Genomic DNA, 22,517 nt, shown 5'->3' on the forward strand with positions numbered 1-22,517 from the left:
AATTTTTCTTAGTCTCGAAAGGAGAGCTAGTGGATGTAAACATGAAGTGCATCCATGAATCAATGACTACAAAGAGAGAGGAGGAGGTTTGGCAGCCAAACCCGATATAATCTCATTTATGACTAAAATGAGCCAAAAAGAAACATTACAATTACAAAGTTCAGAAATACAACAATCATAAGCTCTGAAATTAAGCTAATCCAGGCAACAAAACAGAGGAGGAGACAGAAAGAGAGGGAGGGAGAACATATGTGAACTGCTCTTAAGCAGTGAGCTCCTCCTCCTTGTGGGTCTCAATCACAAGATCGGACTGAGGATAAGCAACACAAGTCAGAACCCATCCTTCCTCCATCTGCTCATCCTCAAGGAAGCTCCCGTCAGACTGATCCACAGTGCCTTCCACCACCCTCCCGGCGCAGGAGGAGCAAGACCCAGCACGGCACGAGTAGGGCAGATCAATACCAATCTCCTCCGCGTGGTCCAGAACGTAAACATCATCTGGGCACTCAAACTCCTTCGCCCCCTCTGGTGTGATCAGCTTCACCTTGTAAACAGCCATGGCTGTTACCCTCCCTCGCCCGGCTTTCAACCCAAACAGAGCCTGACCCACATTCGGCAGAGCACGGAGGCTCGTCACCGGCTGCCTCCGGATGAAGGAGGTGCTCACCATGGCGCCTGAAAGTGTTGCCATTTCTCTCTTAGATGTGATAATGCAACAGCGTTGTCTCTGTGCTTGTGTGTGGAGGAGAGACTAGCGAAGAATATACCAAGGGAAGTAGAAATAGAGAAGGTTGCATAGAATCCTATCTGCCACGTGGCAAAACGGTGTGGTGCACTTTATCTCTTTATCACAATCACCAGTTTATTGGGTGACTGTGGTGGCCACAATCCTTCACTCAAATGTGGCCTCCTATTTTCTGAATGCTGGGTTTTTCTTGGGTGCTTCATTCGTATATTTCCATTCACTTACAAAATGAAAAATGCCTAATGGTTCCCATCAGCCTCAACGTTTGCTGCTTTCCACACAAAATACATATGGACGTGGTTTTGTCCTAAACCGCACCACAAAGTCCAATTATGGTGTAGCAACAACGCCCAAAACAACTAAACAGGCGACTTTTTTCATTATCCACCAGCGGGGACTTGTCAATCCAGTATCTTCCTTGTTACAATTTGTGACCTCATAAAGTTTTATAGGAAGAATCATAAGATGCCTGAAACATTAGCTCAACCAGAAAATGGGAGAGAGTTCTAGAATGAGAGAATTGATTGCTTTGTTGCAAACACCATGATTATTATGAAAAGGATTGCAGGGGCATTAGAAAGAGAAACGAAATGAAATCAAGTTTTGCAAACTCAAATACTGGAGATATAGATAGAAGTAATCGTTGTATGCACATAGTTCACAAGCACAAAATTCACTTCTTCCGAACCCCTTCCCCCCATATACGTAGTCCCAAAGATGTGTAAATGACAAAACAGGAGGGGAATTAGGCAATAGTTCTTACATGATTTGTAGAGGGAGGAAAGAGGATATCTAAATGACAGGTGAGTTTTTTTATCATCATGCTAAGCTTTCCAAATTATGGAAACAATCTCTGGATTCTAAATTGAGTAAAGACGGGCTTTCACTTACATCCATTTTGAGGGGGTGGGGGGAAGAGAAGAAAGAAAAATTCTCAGAGCTTCCCAAGCCTGAGGAAGAAAAATACAACATCCATTTTGAGGGGGTGGGGGGGAAGAGAAGGAAAAAAAAAAATTCTCAGAGCTTCCCAAGCCTGAGAAAGAAAAATACAGCACCATCCTAAACCCTGTGATTTTTGTTTTTTACCGTAGTGTTGATGACCAGAGGCTTCCTCTCAAATTTTTATTTCTGAATCAACAATCTAAAAGCTCAGGGAAGCACTATCAGCCCTATTTGTCCTCCAGGTGACCTAGTCACACTTGATGTTTCTGTAGATCCTCCTGACGAACAAAGTGGAGCCCAGATATCCAACAGCTCCTGAATATTTGAAGATAAATACATCAATGCAACAGTGAGTAATAACATAAATGCATAGTATAAAAAAAGGCAAAAATAAGAATAAAGATATTTTTATTCTTCCCCAGGCTTTGTTCAGGAAACTAATAATTTTTACCATTAGCTAGATGCAACAGGCAAACTCCACGAGCATGTGCATATGGCAAACGGTTTTAAGAAACCCCTCCAGGCTGTGGATTAATGGAGGTTTGAACATGCTGTTTTTCTAAACTAGATATTTAGGATGCACCAAGGTTTTAAATTTAAATGAAATTGCAATAAAATTTCAAACATGTCAATATCCAGCAATTTGAAATTTTTAACCAAGTTCAAAAAGTGCCCTTACAGTTCCTCCAATATTTTGAATAATTTCAAGAGACAAAGATGTGGGGGGAGGGAATAAACAGTGAGTCCCTGATTTGGATTCAGTCAGGACACTTTTGAAAGGAAAAAGGGTGGGCTTTTTTAGAAAATGAAATTTCATATAAAAATCAATGAATATGTGAAAAATAAGGTACACAAATTATAAAAAAAGGAATCAGAACACCGTAGAAACTCACCACAGAGGATTCCTAAACCAAGGCAAAACATCAGGGTGTATCCGAAGTAGAAGCTGGTTTGGAAGAAGCCTGACATCTTAGTCTTCACATAGTAGTAATATATAGAATACAAGTATACATAGACAGCTGTTGAAGCAGCTGAGAAGAACGAAGTCCACTGCCAGTGATAGTTCTCAGCATTTAGCAAGAAGTATGTTCCCACTATTGTCACACAAACAGTGACAATTATGAGAATCAGGAAAACCAGTAGCATAAAGCCATAGACATAATACACCTGCCCAGCACAAACAGCAAAAAATGTTTATCATCCACTGCAAACAATTTGAACTCCTGTCAAACAATAGTCCGAATTTCTCAAAAATAGAGAGAGAGAGAGAGAGAGAGAGAGGTTCCCAAGAAGATGATATCCTTCTATTGTCCATTGCACTGTTTTTAAAAGAACCATCATACTACACATTTTAATTGCACTTTCATTATGTTACTAGCTTCAATCTTTTTACCCTTTATAGGCAGTGCCAGACAAACTAGCACTTGTATGGGATACATTCATCACATACAAGTTTCAGGCACCAATACATTCATCACAGTTCCAATCATCTTAAGAACTCCATGTTGGAAATTGACACACCTGTATTCATGCCCCCATTACACAGCAACTCAAAATATAATGAAATTAGTCTATTTTATTTTTTTCCCCCTCTTTGGGTGACAATGGTACTGCTTTAATATGGTGGTTCTATTCTACAGGGTAGTAACTCAATTCCCATAAGATGTCAGTGCCATCCAGAATACATTCTTAATCAAATAGAGACCCTTGGAATCATGCAAGACACTGCAATGTTTTCATTTACAAATAAAAAAATGGCCTTGCTCACACCAGTATCTTTTTAGCAAGCCACTCAAACCAAAGAGTCATTATATTTACCTTGTAATTCCAGAAGGATGTGAAGACAAAGTACATCTCAATAAATATGCTGCCAAAGGGTAGCAGACCTCCCATCATTGAGACAACAGATGGTGTGAGATACCATTTCTTCTCAGGGATTGGACGAGGAATAGTTTTCACACGACAAGGATTATTTGGAGCACCACTCCAGTTTCTACCAACAACCGTGCCAAGTAGTGCCAGAGGGAAAGAGAAGAAAGCCCAAATGAAGAAAACAACTACCATAGTTCCAAAGGGAATAGCTGCTAAAGACCCATAGAATATAGCAATTGTATTCAACAAGAACCCAATCCCAAAGCACATAAATGGAAAAAGTGATGCAGTGAGAATCATCGACTTAATCCAGGTTTTACCTGACAAGATGACAGAGAAGTGATATAATTTAGCACCAGAAGCAATCACAAAGACAGTTGAGTAGAACATATCAAGAAATACTTGTTAAATATAACCCAAAAAAAGCACAAAAGATATGGAAGGAAGCCCAGAAAAACAAGAAACTTAGCCATCGACCAGTTGACGGATGAAGTACATACCACCATTGCGTGAGTACATCCCACCACTCACATAACCCGAAATGAATGATGTCAGAGCATAACATACTATAAAAGTTGTGACAATTGCTCCTCTCCTGAGCCACATAAACAGAGCATAGTTTGGTGATGAGATGAAGTAGCAAGCAAAATATCAAGAAAACAAACACAAACGACAAACTAATACAACTGGAAAACAGACCAAAGCAAGAATGGATCCTAAGATCACAATACAAAGTTGTAATTCAGTACACCTATAGATGAAGGCAATTAGTAAGATATTTTTTTTTTTTGATAAGTAAAGTATTTTCATTAAAGGCCAAAAGGCAAAGGAAAGTGTATACACGGACTATACCAAGATACAAAGAAGCAAAACACCAAAGGGCAAACAAACCTCACCCTTAAGTGGATATTAGTACACCTATACATCTAGGCCATTAGTTAGATATAAGGGGAAAAAACCATACCTAAAATAATATTTCTATAGAAGAATATATAAGAGAAAAGAATCATGTCTGATGCAAACAATATGGTGCAGGATGTTTTGCAATAGATTATTTTAAGGTTGATTAGAAATTTGATAAAAGAGGACTTACGAGCATAATTAGGGTTTCCATTTATTTTGATGGTCTAATATGTGAATTTTGTTTAAACAAGACATTGTATAATTGCAAAAGAAACTAAGAGAAGGGGAAGAAAAAAAGAAGAGAAAGAAGGTAAGGCACATTACAGATTTCTTTTATCTCTACAACACAGTGTGACCTCCTAGAATTTTGATTTCCACAAAGACCAATATGACAGTACAATTGATAACCCATATATAGGAAAATTTTATTTGTCCACCTCTATCCCATGAGCAATATTGTTATATGGATAGGTAGGGTTTGTTACCTCCAAATCCTCCTTCCAATTCCACTCTAGATTCTAGAAGATGGAATTTGTCCACTTTATCATGCTAAATTAATATGGAAAGTCTTAAGTGATATCCAGAAATAAATTCAAAGCATTTGCATATTTATATAGGACCTCTTATAAAGTGCTTAACAGAGACGCATGTTGTGTGCTTGAATAAATGTGTGATATGTTGGAAAGAGTTTGCTTCCTAGCATCCCTTTGAATTTTGGTTGATGAGGAATTCTCTAGCAATCCATGCAATTTGATTACCAATGGTCTGGGCTGGCCATCTGCAGCATCTGCTAGAAGAAGTGGGTAATACAAATGCTATTTTCCAATGAATTCCTTTCCCCTCAAGGAGCCTTAAGTTGAACTTTGATGGACAATTTCAGGGAAATCTGGGTCAAACAAGCATTGTGCTGATAGGGATGACACTGGAGACATTCTTTAAGTTTACTCTTGGCCAGAAGGAATTATTGGGCACTGAAATAGAGATTCTAGATTTTAGTGGAGGGTTAGGAAGAGGCATCATCCATGACAATCACAAATCTCCTTTCAAGCAAATTCTTTCATTGTTATTTACTGGGTTTCCACAAAGAATAGAAGCTCATGGCATTTTTTTTTAACGGGTAATTAAAGATAGTATAAATAAAATAAGTCAAAAAGAACGCACCAAAGTACACAAGATATATACGAAGGTTGCCAAAAGGTGTAAAAAGAAAAAGGAAAATGGACAACAAAAAACCACTCCCTCCCCCTCAATAAGAACCCAACCAGTCAACAAAGTCAAATAAGGACATTGGGCCTTCAACTATATACCACTTGGTCCAAGATAACAAGTTACAAAGAAGCAAGCTTTTCAGTCTTTGATCGGAAAGGTCCTTGTCTTCAAACGATATTCTATTTCTCTCCTTCCAAATTGTTCAAAAAAGATACAAAGGAGCTGCTCCCCCTACCTTTTTTCATTCCCTTTTGACAAAGGAGCAACACCATACTAACAAGGCCCCTCTTACGAAGGAAGGTAACACCTAAGATATACCGAAAAGAGAGAACAATAACTGCCACAAAACCCTCATCTTACCACAATGAAAATAGGATGTGGTCAATTGACTTGTCCTGGATATGATAAAGGAAACATCTATTAGCCACCGTCCACCCTCTCCTTTGAAGCTAATCTAATGACAAAACTTTTCCCAAAGTCACCTCCAAAGCAGAGGGAAAAAAAATCACCTTTAAGTGAAACCCATGAATTCCAAATAAATAACAAACTTAAACAGGTCATTTGAGTATGAGTGACCTCACAAGACATGAAAGTATCATTGACAAACGAAAAATAAGAAACCTCCACTCCCTCTCCATCTCTATCCCTCACCTTGAAACTTGACAAATAACCACCCTCACCAGCCCTCCAAAGAAGGCAACTAAGCGCCTCCATTATTAGCACAAACAAATATGACGAGAGTGGACCCCTCCACCTCAAGCCCTTGGAGCTTTGAAAAAAGCCAAAAGGAGTGTCATTCACAAGAACCAAGAAACTTGTTGATATGCACCATCTCGCCCAACTAATCTACTTTTGCCCAAAGCCCATCTTGTCCAAAACTGAAAGCATGAAGTCTTAATTTAAATTGATCATAAGCCTTTTTAATGTCAAGCTCACATAGCACCCCGCAATTGTTGCTTTTCAACAGAGAGTCAATTGTTTCATTGCCTATAAGCACAACATCTAGAATTTGCCTTCCCTCCACAAAGGCATTCTAGAGCTTGGAGACCACCTTACTCACCATATTTTTAAGCCTACTAGCAAACACTTTAGCCAATAACTTATAAATGCTACACACCAAACTTATAGGCCTAAAATCATTAAGATCTTCTGCCTGTTATCTCATTTGACGGTATTAATAGAAGGCACCGTATTATCCATTGGTTGATTGATTTTTTATGCAAAGGATTTCTCACTATTCATTATGAATCTTCATACATTGTCCATCCCTTATTTTGTTAATGATATTTGTTTGCCATTCAGAAGAATAAAAGAACTAATAAACCTTTAAACTAATAACTCATGGCTATCCCGACATGAAGAAAACCAGCTACAACACAGCTTCATACAGTATCACTATCATACTTGCTACAGGACCACCAAAATACTTGCTACAAAATGACTACAGAAAATACATGCAATAATGCAACTTTCTTACCAGGTAATCAGCAATTTTGGTTACTGCAATCTTTAATCTAATGTTGACTACCTTTTACTACTGAGTTAACTAAGTAGAAAACCCTTGGTACAATAATTCACACAATGAATACCCCAAACAAGCCCAAATTTACCTTCTTTATAATCATGTTCAGCACCATAACATGCTCATGATTCATATACATAATATGCACTTCCATCCCAATAATTATAATGAAGCAACCATCATTCAAAGACAACAGCTCCAAAATAGAGATCATTCGATACATTTCATAGTTAGTTCTGAACATACCCGATATACAACATTGCAACAATTGCCAATAAGATGACAAGGAGAACAAGCAACGCTAGCTGAGCACCTGTGCCAACAACAGCTGAAAGTAGAACTAAATTGGGAGGAGGCCGGAAAACATCCCCATGAACAAGCTTCCAGCCAGACTCTTCACTCACATCTCTTTCCTGAGAATTACATGTTAAAATGGTTACAATTAAAAGAAATGGAAATCCCACAAACCAATTAAAGGAAAAAGAATATAAACAAAAGTTGAGAGTGTCACCAGAGTCTCCAGATCATCATCTTCCCGAGCATATTTAGCATAGTCATTTCTAAGGGTTCGCATTAAGATCATTGACACCAAACCAGTGAGGAAGATAACCATCATGAAAGAATTAAAAATGGAGAACCAATGAATCTGCACATTGCAGAATGCATTCACAACTCAATATGTGGAAGTTTATTAAATGAACAAAATAAGATTATTGAATTCATATAAAATATAAGACAATCCTTAAAACTCAACTAAATTGGCATTAGTCCAAAGGAATCTAAATTTTTGCAGTTAGAAACTCTAAAGACAGATAGAGAATTATAATAAAACTTTCAGCAGGTAAACACATGGGGCAATTAAGAGGGAAGTGCATTGAAGAAAGTTGCAACTAATAGCCCTATTCATTTTTCTAATTTGGTGAGTACCAATAAGAAATTCACCTGGTGTTCAAAGAAAGGGTAATCCAGATAAACATCAAAACGACGAGCAAAAGTGACAGTAGTAGGAATCCATTTAACAGAATATGTCATGTCTAATGTTCTTCCTGCTTCCATCGGTTTTGGGTTCTCTTGAGAAAGATTAACATGAATAATCTGTAAGAATAGAAACTTAGAGCATTGTCAGACGTGATCCCAAGAAGACCCATCATATGATTTATATGAAAGTTAACAAACCACAAACCTGATTTTTGTTGTATGTAATGTTGATATTCTTATGTGTGAAAAGCACGTGCTTGTTATCACTGTTTTTATCAGGATGCAGCTCACCAACAAAACCTAATACATTCAACAATAGAGTAAATCAAGTAATAACACATCAAATTAAATATCTAAAATACTATACGCGCAGGACAGAGTTAAATAAATACATACCCCACAAAGGCAGATCATCTGGACTTGCATGCAGCGCACCAGCCAACAGAGAAATTGAAATCATGAAAAAGGCAACAAAAAATAAGGATGTATGCCAACAAATTGTAATAGGTGTGGATAAAAGAAATTTCAAAGAAAGCACAAAAGGATAAAAAGGAACCTTGAAACTCATCAAAATGTCACATAGAAACAAAATGATCATCAAATGAACATGTTACACATCAACACCTATCTGGTAATATACAAACATTTGACTTCATAGTATGGGCATAAAGCAAACTTAGGGGAAATCGCTTCCTATTTTAGCTATTAGTTGATCTAAAGGCTTTTATGGTTATTGATTGCACAAGACTAGAAAGGACAAAACAGAATCCTGCACTAATTTCTATGTTATTTTTCAACTTCACTTCTCTAAATAGTAAAAAATCAACATGTTCTATTTTGGAGCTAGATTGAACTAAAATGAAGTGATGACATTCAGCATATAATCTTTCACCATTTTGAATCTCTATCATAGCTTTAATATGTTTCTTTTTAGAAACAATAAAGAAGCCAGAAGAAATATTACAAGGAGATATTTTTCAAACAAACTTCCCTTCATATTATTTTTATTTTACTATTAATACTATTTTCAGTGTGCTTATTTAAAAAAATTCAAACAAACCACTTTAAAAAAAGCATAGAAAAGCAAAAAAGTTGCAACCCCAAAAGATGTGTACGAAGAACACAACAAAAGAACATGCAAGAGGGAAAAAATACTCCAGTAGTGAGTCTCAAACAAAAAAGGTCTGCCAGGTACCTCCTCACTTAGACAGGTCATCTGGTAACTACTGATTTTTTTAGTTATTTTTTTCCCTTATCAGTTTACCACTTTATTTTTGGATGCTAGGAAGAATTGAACCCACAGAAATTCTTAACTCCATGGTCATCAAAAGCCATCAGCAGGCCAAGAAAGGTGTCTGTTATTTAAGTTAAACAACCAGAATTTTGTTTTATCTTTTCGGCTATTTTTATTTTCAATTGAAAACAAGGATTCAAGTTTAAAGCAGTCTGAAAAAGGTTTCTAGATCAGCTACTCAATACAGTTCTCCCCCTTTCTTGAAAACTACTTTCCAGTAATCCACTTCCTGTCACTAAGGACACTTGTTAAATTTCTTCTTCGACTTTGTACAATGTAAAAGTTTTTCTTACACTCAAGACACAAGATAATGCAATCTTGATTAAATCTTTCATAAAATGGCTAATGCTCATAGGAGAAGGAATTCCCTGGTCAGGATCAAAATAAATGGTAATAGGGTCTTTGAGGAGACAGAGATTAAAGCTGGGGTGGTACAAGCCTTTCAATCTCTGTTGGCTGAAAATGGGGACTGGAGACCTAGTTGTATGGAGCTGACCTTTGATGTTTTAGGAGGCGATGAGGCAGCTTTGCTGGAGGTTCCATTCTCTAAGGTAGAGGTGTTCAAAGCTCTCTCAAATCTAAATGGAGATAAAGCTTCAAAACCGGATGGTTTTTCCTTCGCGTTTTAGCAATTCAATTGTGATTTTGTGGAGGATGAGGTAATGGGTTTCTTTAGGGACTTTCATGAGCATGGCAGATTTATGAAGAGTTTGAATGCTTCATTCTTGGTGACAATTCCGAAGAAAGAGGAAGCTAAAGAACTTCAGTATTTTAGGCCTATACGTTTGGTGGATAGTCTTTACAAGTTGTTAGCTAAAGTGCTAGCAAACAAAATAAAGAAGGTTATGGGAAAGGTGGCGTCTTGTTCCCAAAATGCTTTTATGGAGGGCAGACAAATTTTGGAGGCATCTTTGATTGTCAATGAAGCTATTAAATCGTTGCTAAAAAGTAATGATTGTGGTTTAATATGCAAGCTTGACAGGTTTAATCTCCAAGTTTGATATCGAGAAGGCTTATGACCATGTCAATTGAAATTTCTTACTTCTAGTCCTTAACAAGATGGGTTTTGGAGAAAAGCAGCTCAGGCGGATCAATGGGTGTATTTCTATTGTAAGTGTTTTGGTCCTTATTAACAGTTCTTCGTCAAGATTCTTTCAAAGCTCTCGAAGTTTGAGGCAAGGGGGACCCTCTCTCTTCCAACTTATTTGTGATTGTCATGGAGGCTCTCAGTTGTTTGCTTAATAGACTAAGGTCGATGGTTTCTTCGCTAGTTAGCGGGTAAGAGGTAGAGGTGGGGAAGGGGAAGTCTCTCATTTGTTGTTTGTTGATGATATTTTAGTTTTCTATAAACCTTCTCAAGATCAGTTGACCTACTTGAATTGGTTGCTCATGTGGTCTGAGGTCATTTCTGGGTTGAAAGTAAATTTGGAAAAGAGCGAACTAATTCCAATGGGGAGTGTGGAGAATGTAGAAGAGTTGGCTCAAGAGTTTGGGTACAAGGTCGATGCCCTCCCTTCTTCATACTTGGGCCTTTCGTTAGGTGCACCTTTTAAGTTTGTCTCAGTTTGGGAAGGTGTAAAGGAGAGGTTTCACAGAAGAATAGGGTTATGGAAAAGGTAGTAAGTACATTTCCAAAGGTGGGAAACTTACCTTAATCCGTAGCACACTTTCTAGCATGTCTATCTATTTTAGGTCCCTTTTTTTGCATCCCAAGGACAATCATATTGAGGCTAGAGCAAATCCAAAGGGACTTTCTTTGGAGAGGATGGGCTTTAGAGTGAAAACACCATTTTGGTAAGGTGGGCTATCGTATGCTCAGACAAAAGAAAAGGAGGTTTTTTGAAATGAAGTTGGCATTTTTTTTTTTTATAGGCAAACACACAAAAAGCATATATTAGAATAGGGCACAGGAGGCTGACCCAAAAGCATACAAAGAGTATACAAGAGGCGCCAAAGGGCACAAAAAAGAAGAGGAAATACAAAACCAGCCCTCAACTAGAACCTAGTCAATCAAAAAAACTGAGTAAAGGAAGAGGACCATCATTTACAACCGACTAAATCCACAACCAAAGGTTACATACAAAAGAATTTTTCAACCTATGAATCGAAAGCTCCTCATTATCAAAAGCAATCCTATTTCTTTCCTTCCAAACTGCCCAAAAAATACACAAAGGGGTTGCCTTCCATACCTTTCTACACTTCTTGCCCAAGTTAAAGCCACACCAACCACTAAGGGTATCTCTAACCGAAAAAGGAAGGACCCAAGTAACACCAAAAAAGCAAACAATAACTCCCATAACACTCTTGCCCTGGAGCACTGAATAAGAAATGAAGTTGGCATTATACGGAGGAAAGGGAGCTTTTTGGAATAAAGTAATTAACAGAAAATACGGGGAAGAAGATGGCGCATGGCGATCCCACAAAGTGAAAGATGGGCATGAGGTAGGATTATGGAAAGCAATTAGGAAAGATTGGGACATTTTGAGTAGGAAAGTTGCTTCTTCAATAGGTAATGGGAGGAGGGTGAGATTTTAGACAAACAAGTGGTGTGGAGACGAACCGCTAAGGATCTCTTTCCCCTCTTTATTTGCTCTAGCCACTCCTAAGGAGGCTTGGGTGGACGATATCTGGATCTTTTCAACTGATTAGGTTTGTTGGAGACCCCATTTTTCTAGGCAGCTCAATGATTAGGAGGTGGATATAGTGGAATTGTTCCTCTTGAGGTTGCAAGGGTGGAGGGTGTGCAAGGATGAGGAGGATAAGTTGTTATGGACAAGGTTAAAGAATGGAAAATTTTCTGTTAAAGCCCTTTACAAGGATTTGGAGTCTAGAAGACAAATTGCTTTCCTGACAAGTGTTATTTGGAACTTTTAGGTGTCACCCAAAGTGGGCTTCTTTGCTTGGTAAGCCACTTGGAACAAAATTTGAACTTTGGATCACATCCAGAGGCGAGTGTGGTCTGTGGCAAATAGATTTTTCTTTGTCCCAAAGAAGAAGAATCGATTGATCATATTATCATCCACTTTGACAAGACAAGGGTTGTATGGCATCTTATGTTTTCTCTTTTTGGTGTGTCTTAGGTGCTCTCCTCTATGAGAAAGACACTCTTAAGTTGGCACAGGTCTTTCTTGGATAGAAAAAGGAAAAAGGTGTAGTAAGTTGCTCCTCTATGCCTCTTTTGGACAATTTGGAAAAAATGGAGCAATAGGGCATTCAATAACAAAGAACATTTTGACCAAGGGATTAAACTTATTTTTCTTTGTAATCTTTTAGCATGGTCCAAATTATTTATAACTCTTGGCCCTTTTTCTATTATAGATTTTGCGGATCGAATAGGATCTTGTTAAGGGGTGTCATTTTTTGTTGTTCCTCTTTATTTTTTGGTGGCACTTTAGGCACTCGTTGTATACCCTCAGTGTACTTTTGGGGCGCTTTTTTGGCATTTTTTAATAAACGTTTACTTTACCTATCAAGAGGAAAAAAAGAAAAAAGAAACATTGCCAAATACAGTGCTAGTTACACATATTGTAATGATCCAAAGAGGAGATTATGCAATATCAAAGAGTTGCATTTCTGTCCCTTCCTCTCTCAATGATGTTTAACTTAAAACTCATTAGACCATTTATAATACAAAATATGATTCAAGCTTCCATGTGTTCTCAGCGCCATCTTTTCATGGCATTTATATGTGTATTGAACGAATATTTCAATAATGACAGCCAATACCTAAGTTTCATCATGCATCATATAGAAGAATATAACGCAGAACATACCCACGAAGAATTCCAACCAATAATTATTCTCAATAGCATCCTTGAACTGTTTGACCTTTGCTTCATCAAGTTCAAGTTGACATATCACACCCTTGTCCACATTTTCTGCCAACCAAAATCAAATGATGCAGATATTACATTTTAACCATCCTTCAATCATTAAAAAAAAAAAAATTGACATTAAGAGGAAGAGGTAATCATACACATACTTTGAAACTTTATATCAATCTGGCTTTCAATAAGCTCATTTCCGCCCAGGAGCTCACCAAGGCCAATCCATTTGTGAACAGCTTTGCCAGGAGGACGACAAAATGGAAGACTATAATAATTGTACGTTTCTTGTGGATTATTGTAAGGTCCAACCTTATTTACCCAAAGGGTAACCGGTTCATTCTGCTGATACTGCAAGACAAAATTAAAAAACTGTTAACAAAGTGCATCTGGAACAAAAGCAAGAGCTGTAATTTGAGCTACTTACAGAAAGTAAGTACAGAAGTAGCATAAAATACATATTGTTCAACAATATAGTTTGTGATGCAGATTGACAAAAGGGGGGGGGGGGATTGGGACATTCATAATAGGATTGAATCATTTAGAAATGGGACAATTACAGTAACTAAAGTAATGAAAAATACAAGTAGAAGTTTCAATTCAACTCAACTTGCACCACCTTATCACTAAGATGCCTAATTCTAAGAAATTCCTATCCTGAAATATAAGTGAAGCAAACTTTGTGTTCTCAATTTGCTGATCTTTACAGAGTTATTTCTGTGAAAAACCTCACTATCTCAAATGTCCTTGGCAATTCCTTACCATTGTCTTGGAATTTTAACTTTCGCCGCAATCTAACGAATTCAGAAATTGATCTCCTTCAGATATTAATGTCCTCCCTTAATTCTGTGCTTTTTTCCCCTTCTTCATCAGACTCAAGAGCGTGGTCTTTGTCTTCGTCAGGCTCGTTTTCAATGAAATCTTTTTTCTGTGCCTTGTCAAAAGTTTCAAATCCTTTAATGTTCCTTCCGGCCAAGTTTTTATGGAGCTTAAAAGTCCCTTCAAAGGTTAAGGCCCTCGCTTGGTTAGTAGCACATGGGAAGGTAAACACTAATGACAAGTTGCAATTGAGAAGACCCTACAAAGCTCTTTGTCCTCAATGGTGCATTCTTTGCAAAGGAAATGGAGAGTCGATTGACCACCTTTTTCTTCATTGTCTCGTTACCATTGGACTTTGGCACGGATTGTTCAATCTAGTAGGTTTGATTTGGGTCCCTCCAAGGAGCCTTGAGGACATGTTGGTTATTTCTTTTAAAGGCTTGGGGAACTCATTAAGAGGCAAGACACTTTGGCAAATTGCTTGCCTTACTTTGATTTGGATGGTGTGGCAAGAAAGAAACAATAGGATCTTTGAGGATAAAGGGAGAACGGAAGAGATGGTTTGGGATTTGATCCGGTTTTATTCTTCTCTATGGGCTTCTTGTACTGAAGCTTTTAGAGGAGATCCTCTAAGCATTCTACAACTCAATTGGATTGGGGTTTGCGTTTCAAGAGTTTGAAGATTGATGGGGTTTCTTTTGTTTTTAGAATTCTATTGTTGGGTGTTTTTCCTTGGTTTTGTGTAGGAAGGACCTCTCATCCTTCCCTTGGTTTTTTTCTCTTTCTATTGTCTATTTTTTCTCTCCTGTATTTGTTCTTTTATTAATATAATTTTCTTCGTTTCTGATAAAAAAAAATATATATATATATATAAGTGAAGCATGGAGATTGATCAGAATTATAAACAGAAAGCAAGTAAGTCCACTATCAGACACTACACATGGGGAAGGTGATAGCTGATGGGAAAAAATTGGTGCCATCTGATGTAGCATGACAACATAAAAATGGAAGCCAAACATGGTGGATAGAAGGCCAAATAATAAATAAAAAATTAAATCAGCATAAGAAAAGATGCGAGGTGAAGAAACCTTTTTCCACAGAGTATGAAATTCAAGTTAACAAATGATGGAAGTGACTTAGGTTCAAAACCCTAAGATAACTAAACTAAGATAAATAAAATTGATATACGCAAGCATATAATATAACTTCAGATTAACAAAATTTATATAGAATATTAGGATTTTGTGTCCTCAAAATTTGTATATAGGCAATTGTGTCCCAAATTGAGTTTAATATGAACATGTGAATGCATTCTAAGCATCCAAAACTTATCAAGAACTTGATGTGGCAGTAGTTCAAGCATTAATAGCTGCAATTGTGAAAACCCATCATCTAGCACATAATAGGGATGATAAATGACCTAGACATCAATGTTTTCATTCAAGCTTACCTCTTCAAGAATCAAGTCAATGAGAGAAGAGAAACAGTCATTGATTAATCCAAGGAGTGACTTAATCAAGAGGATTATTTGCATTCTGATGGATTGAGGCAACTTCTCAATTGATTTATGAGGACAGCCAATTATGTGCAGTATGGTACATATACAGTCAATGAGACAGAATTTTCTGGGGCTTTGAATCCCTGGACTTATGTTAAGGAGGTTTTTCACTCTTCGAATGTACAGAATAATAAAAGCAGCATTGGCAGGAGCTTTACTAAATTTTTTTTCATGGCATCATTGACCTTGGAAGAGACAAATTATTTGTGTAAGCTTTTCATTTTATGTTTGGATGTATAGGATTCAACTTTCGACTCCAACGCATGAGGTCTTTCACCAAAAAACACCATGGACAGTAACAACTTCATTGCACAAATTCAACACCACTTGAAATAAAAAGGAGGCAACCCATTGATTTCATCACCAATTACACATACCAAACCTTCTTGGATATCTCAATTTCTCACAATCAAGATTTTCAATATCAAAACATTCGTTCAACACCAGTTTCCACCTGAGAAAGCCACCTTTATAACTGTAGAAGGTGAAGGACAACATTTTTTTCCTTTCGGGGAAGTTTTACTCACAAACACTTGTCAACAACTTGAAAAGAAAACTGAAAGTAACATCACCTTGCAATCACCATTCTATCTTCCACCCCTCTACTTAGGCTATATGAGTATGGCTTCTGAAAGAAAGTCTCCTAATCAGAAAAGTTTCTGATAAAAACCACATCTTACAATCAACCACATCCCAAGGTTATTAAAGGCTATGTTGTGTGCATGAACACATGGGGGTATGATCGTTGACAGCTTAATTAGGCTGGTTGGATTTGGTAATGCTATCAAGGGATTCCCCTGCTCTCTTATGAGTAAAATGTATTTAAGAGATTAAAGGTTGAGAGAGATTTTTCGATTATTACTGCATAGGATGGGTGTGTGGAAGGCTATCAAAATGGGGTCGGAGGACCTTAAAAGTATAACAAGTTTCAGGGTGGAAAATGGGCTGAGGTTGAAGTTTTGGACAGATGGATGGTGTTGTGATGAACCCCTAGGGAAGGCTTTTCCCACATTCTCAATAGCCACAGCCAAAGATGCACAGATAGTCAAGGCATGAGAACAGGAAGGGAAGGAGGGTCGTTGGAACCAAGTTCACAAGACGGCTTCATAACTAGGAGTGAAAACGATGTGTAGTGATGTAGAGGATAAGATGATTTAACTAAACTTGAAATGTGGCAAAATTCTTAGTTAAATATTTCTATTCCTCCTCCCTTAATGATAGGATGGAGTTGTTCCCCACACATACAGTTTGTAATCCTTGGCCCAATGAAAGCTAGGTTTTTTGTTTGGGAAGCTATATGTGGAAGAATATTAAATTTGGATCAACTCAAAGGAAGCGTTGGAGAATTCTAAATGGATGCAATTTGCACAAAAAAGAAGAAAAAACAATTGATCACACCCTCCCACACCACTCAAAGGGGGTCATGCTATGGTAACGAACTTAGCCATTATCTAGGATAGAGTGGGTGACACACTCTACAGTGAGAGCTGCCCTTTTGAGCTAACAAGGATCTTTTGTCCAAGAGAAGAGGAAGAAATCTTGAAAAACTGCTCCTCTATGCTTATTTCAAACTTTTTGTAAGGAGAGGTTTAGTTAGCATTTGATAACCACTGAAAAGGGGGATCAAACAATTAAACAATCTTTACGTATAATTTTTGTAGTGGGCTAGAGTGTACATAGGAGATTGTCTTTTCCTTCTGACTGGTTTTATCTCAGTTAAGCTCTAAGTAAGCCAAGGGAATTATTTTTAGTGTATTCCTATGCTTTTGTTGACCTTTTGGCACCTTTGTATTCACCATGTGTGCTTTTGTGCACCCTTTTGTTAGGCATTGTAAATATATATGATCTTTGTCAATTAAAAAAAAGAGGATCATCCATTTTATTACAAGATTGTATTTCTTTCTGTGGGATGGAGGTATAAGTGTTTTATAACCATATGGCAAAAAAGAAGCCAGTTTTACTTTCAAAGACAGGGTTCATCACATACAAGGAATTTAGATGGAACCTATTCCCTTGCGCTCTATCCCATCCTTCAGTTTTGAACTCGCAATTCAATTCCTTTTTCAATTTTCCTTCCATGATCTTTTCTACACGTTTTATAAATTCATCAGCTTCTACCAAAATCAGAACAATTGAAATCAATAAACCCCCCCCCCCCCCCCCCCAAAATACGCACACACCTTTCCTCATAGTATAATATAATCAAATAGTTACCTAAACTCACCACCGTCTTGTAGTTTAAACATCTTTTGAGACTTACACTTTACAGTAGATCTTGGGGTTAAGCTCCTAAAAGCTCATGCCTTCCACCCAAAAAAGGCAATCACAAAACTACTATTCAAAACAGTTATGGCATGTAATTCACTTCATCTCCATTTTTTATTATTCACCGCTGAGTTTTTTATTTCAATCTTTACACTACACCAAAAGGGCTGCCTCCTTCAACTTAAAATTTAAGTTATCCAACATTTTTTTAGATTAACATTGCATTTATAGCCTCATTGAACTAGTTTTTAGGGTTTCTAACACACTTGAACCTCAGAATCTTCAAATCTGTGCACAGAAACAAAAAAAAATGCAACCAAAGTTAACTCATTTGCTTTATAACTGACCTAAAGGGCTAAAAAAAATTCCGTTATACAAGTTGCTGCCACACCCATTGCCAGAATCACCTCCTTCACTCTATCTCCATCACGTCATTTATAAACATAACACATAAATACCGTAAAGAAATAACAAAAAAAAAAGGTAAAAATTATAAATTTCATCAGCACAGGAAAGATCCAAGACAACGAGAACCAGAAAACCTACTTGAGATCTAAGCCCTACGCATCAAACCACAACATCACACGCCTTAAAAAGATTTTTAAAAATAAAAAATTCAGAAATTAATAAAAAAGAACCACAATGAGCTGCTGAATTTTCAACAAGAAAAACACACTATGCCCACAAAACCCAGCCATCTGATCACAGGCTAAAAACACCAAACAAAACCAAAATGATCAAGAAACAGCAATTAACCTCCAGATCTGAACCAAATCCAAGAAATCAACAAGATCTACTAGTTAAAACCCCGGAGTCACGACCCGGCATAGAACACGAGAAAATGGGAATGAGAGGGGGAGAGGTTGACCTTGTGATCGTAGTCGGAGGCAGAGGCCGGCGAGAGGAGGAGAAGGAGGGCGAGGTACAGAGCAAGGAGGGAAAGGGCGGCGGATCCGACGGCGGAGGCCATGGCAATCGGCGGAGAGAGAGTGAAATCAACGGAGCGAGAAGAGAGAGAGAGAGTCGGTATTCTAGATTTGCGACTCCCTTACATTTTCACCCCTCAAAACACCTTTTATTTAATTACAATAATTTCAATTTTTTAAAAACCATAATAAATGAAGTCAAAATGCCATTTTCATAATATTATTATATTTTTAATATTTTGAATTTATATTTAGATATTTTAGTTTTAAAAATATTTTATTTCCTGTGGATCTTACTAAATAAATAATTATTTCAATATGATATATTTGTATTTTGTTAGGTGAATAATAAACTAGACATCAATAACTTGTTTGGTAATTATTTTCAAAAGCAGTTTTAAATAATAATTTTTAAGAATAATTTTATGATATTTTATCAAACAAAAACATATTTAGAAACCTAAAATATTTTTAACTTATTTTTAATATTTTAAAAATAATTTTTATATTTATAATTTATTTTTAATCATTATACATATTTATATAATTATTTTCTAAAATTATCATTAAAAAAAAAAACAAAGTGAAAATAATAGAAAATACTTAAAAGATGTTTTTTAAAAACATCATATTTAATAATAGAAAACAATTTTTCGGTTGTCAAATATGTTTTTTTTTATGTATAATAGAAAATTATTTTTGCAAATGATTATCCAACATGTCCCGTGAGAACAAATTTTTAAAACTATTTTTGAAAAATATTATTTAATTTTTTGTAAAATAAAAGTTTGTTTGAAAACCTAAAATATTTTTAATATTTTTAAATATATTTGTGTGATTATTTTTTTAAACACCTCTTAGAAAATAAGTGAAAAAAAAAAACAACTAAAAGATGTTTTCAGAAAGCACTTTATTTTTTATTTTCTATAACAAAAAAAAAAGGTTTTTTTTTTGTTGTGAAACGTGTTTTTTCAATTTTTTGTTCTAAAAAATAAAAAGATTATTGTTGAAAACAGTTGTCTAGGTTCCAAATATTTCAAATATTTTATACATTTTTTTTAGATTTTATCCAAACCTAAAAGAAATGTTTTAATTAAATATAATATGAAATGTAAATTTCTAAAATAAATATTGATAGTTATTATTTTCTTGAATCATACCTAAAACTAAATTATATATTTTTATTTCATTCTTTTGTCAACAAAATTTCCATAAAAGAACATTTAAAAAAAATATTTTTAGCTTAATTTTATTTCTTATTTACATTCACAATTTTTTGAATTAATTTTAATATATTAAAAAGGAAATTAAATATATAAATATTAATGAAATTAAATAATATCGAAGGAATGATATTATTTTTTTCTAAAAGAATTTTTTTAATTAAATATAATATCAAATGAAATTTTCTAAAATAAATATTGATAATTTATATTTTCTAGAATCATATCTAAAAAATATTATGTATTTTTATTTCATTCTTTTTTCAACAAAATTTCCATAAAAGAACATTTAAAAAAAATTAGCTTAATTTTATTTCTTATTTACATTCATAATTTTTTGAATTAATTTTAATATATTAAAACAGAAATTAAATATATAAATATTAATGAAATTAAATAATATCAAAGCAATGATACTATTTTTTCTAATTAATATATAAATATTTCAATTTTGTAAAAGATTAATAATAAAATATTTTTAGAAATTAGTGTCCACTGTTGCTTAATATTACAGATAAGTAGGAGTGAATATAGAAACTGTGGGCTTAGACCTCGGGCTGGCTTACAGGTAAATGGGCCTATATTTTGGGTGTAAGCCCGGTTTAGTATGGATTGAGTATTGACTAACTACTCCAAATTAACTTGATTGACTTTTATTATAGTATATTTGATAATGATTTTAGAAAGAGTTTAAGGGTCCTTTTGACATGATGTTAGAAATTGTTTTCAATCTTTTTAGTACTTGAATGATAAAAAATTTTAAGTGTTAGAAAAATTAAAAACATTTTTTAGAATTACTACTAAATAGGTTTTAAACTTTTTAATACTTTAATTTACATTTTCACCCCTTAAAACACCTTTTATTTAATTACAATAATTTCAATTTTTTAAAAACCATAATAAATGAAGTAAAAATGCCATTTTCATGATATTATTATATTTTTAATATTTTGAATTTATATTTAGATATTTTAGTTTTAAAAATATTTTATTTCCTGTGGATCTTACTAAATAAATAATTATTTCAATATATGTATATGATATATTTGTATTTTGTTAGGTGGATAATTAATTAGACATCAATAACTTGTTTGGTAATTATTTTCAAAAATAGTTATAAAAAATGATTTTTGAGAATAATTTTTAACAACTGTTTTATGATATTTTATAAAACAAAAATATATTTGAAAATATAAAATATTTTTAACTTGTTTTTAATATTTTTAAAAATAAAATTTATATTTATTATTTATTTTTAATCATTATACATGTTTGTATAATTATTGTTTTAAACTATCATTATAAAATAAAGTGAAAATATTAGAAAATAACTAAAAATTGTTTTTTAAAAACACCATATTTAAAAATAGTAAATAATTTTTTGTTGTCAAATGTGTTTTTTTTCTTTTGTTATATATAAAAGAAAATTGTTTTTGAAAAGGATTATTAAACATGGCATGTGACAACACTTTAATACTTTTTTAAAACTATTTTTGAAAAATGTTTTCTAATGTTTTGTAAAATAAAAGTTTGTTTGAAAACCTAAAATATTTTTAACCTATTTTTAATATTTTTAAATATATTTGTGTGATTATTTTTTTAAACTCCTCTTAGAAAATAAGTGAAAATAGGAATAAAAAAAAACAACTAAAAGATGTTTTCAGAAAACACTTTATTTTTTATTTTTTATAGCAAAAAATAAAAAAAATAGTTTTTTTTTTGTTACGAAACGTGTTTTTCAGTTTTTTGTTCTAAAAAATAAAAAATTATTGTTGAAAACAGATGTCAAACATGTTGCAAATCTTTCAAGAATATTTCAAATATTTTATACATTTTTTTTTAGATTTTATTCAAACCTAAAAGAAATGTTTTAATTAAATATAATATGAAATGGAAATTTCTAAAATAAATATTGATAGTTATTATTTTCTTGAATCATACCTAAAACTAAATTATATATTTTTATTTCATTCTTTTGTCAACAAGATTTCCATAAAAGAACATTTAAAAAAAATATGTTTTTAGCTTAATTTTATTTCTTATTTACATTCACAATTTTTTGAATTAATTTTAATATATTAAAAAGGAAATTAAATATATAAATATTAATGAAATTAAATAATATCGAAGGAATGATATTTTATTTTTTTCTAAAAGAAATTTTTTAATTAAATATAATATGAAATGAAATTTTCTAAAATAAATATTGATAATTTATATTTTCTAGAATCATACCTAAAACAAATTATGTATTTTTATTTCATTCTTTTTTCAACAAAGTTTCCATAAAAGAACATTTAAAAAAAATATTTTTTTTTACATTCAAAATTTTTGAATTAATTTTAATATATGAAAAAATAAATTAAATAAATAAATATTAATGAAATTAAATAATATCAAAGCAATGATACTATATTTTATAATTAATGTGTAAATA

The 22,517-nt window shown here is 34.2% G+C and overlaps 2 protein-coding genes across 2 annotated transcripts; both read right to left on the reverse strand.

Moving 5' to 3' along the window:
- Positions 1-87: 87 nt before the first annotated feature.
- Positions 88-1,907, reverse strand: LOC100249080 (ferredoxin). Its single transcript, XM_002269581.4, has one exon. The coding sequence runs from the start codon at positions 689-691 to the stop codon at positions 263-265; it is 429 nt and encodes a 142-aa protein (XP_002269617.1). The 5' UTR covers positions 692-1,907; the 3' UTR covers positions 88-262.
- On the reverse strand, positions 88-18,979 carry LOC100254188 (transmembrane 9 superfamily member 1). The gene is made up of 12 exons (XM_002269462.5): positions 18,800-18,979; positions 13,448-13,640; positions 13,239-13,343; positions 8,568-8,585; positions 8,377-8,471; positions 8,136-8,288; positions 7,705-7,839; positions 7,440-7,606; positions 4,060-4,154; positions 3,506-3,879; positions 2,581-2,854; positions 88-2,002 (listed from the first exon to the last, which is right to left on the reverse strand). Exons 1-12 carry the CDS (start codon positions 18,899-18,901, stop codon positions 1,935-1,937), a joined length of 1,779 nt encoding a protein of 592 aa, XP_002269498.1. The 5' UTR covers positions 18,902-18,979; the 3' UTR covers positions 88-1,934.
- Positions 18,980-22,517: the final 3,538 nt, after the last annotated feature.

Source organism: Vitis vinifera, chromosome 12 (assembly GCF_030704535.1).
Source record: "Vitis vinifera cultivar Pinot Noir 40024 chromosome 12, ASM3070453v1".
Classification (NCBI taxonomy): domain Eukaryota; kingdom Viridiplantae; phylum Streptophyta; class Magnoliopsida; order Vitales; family Vitaceae; genus Vitis; species Vitis vinifera.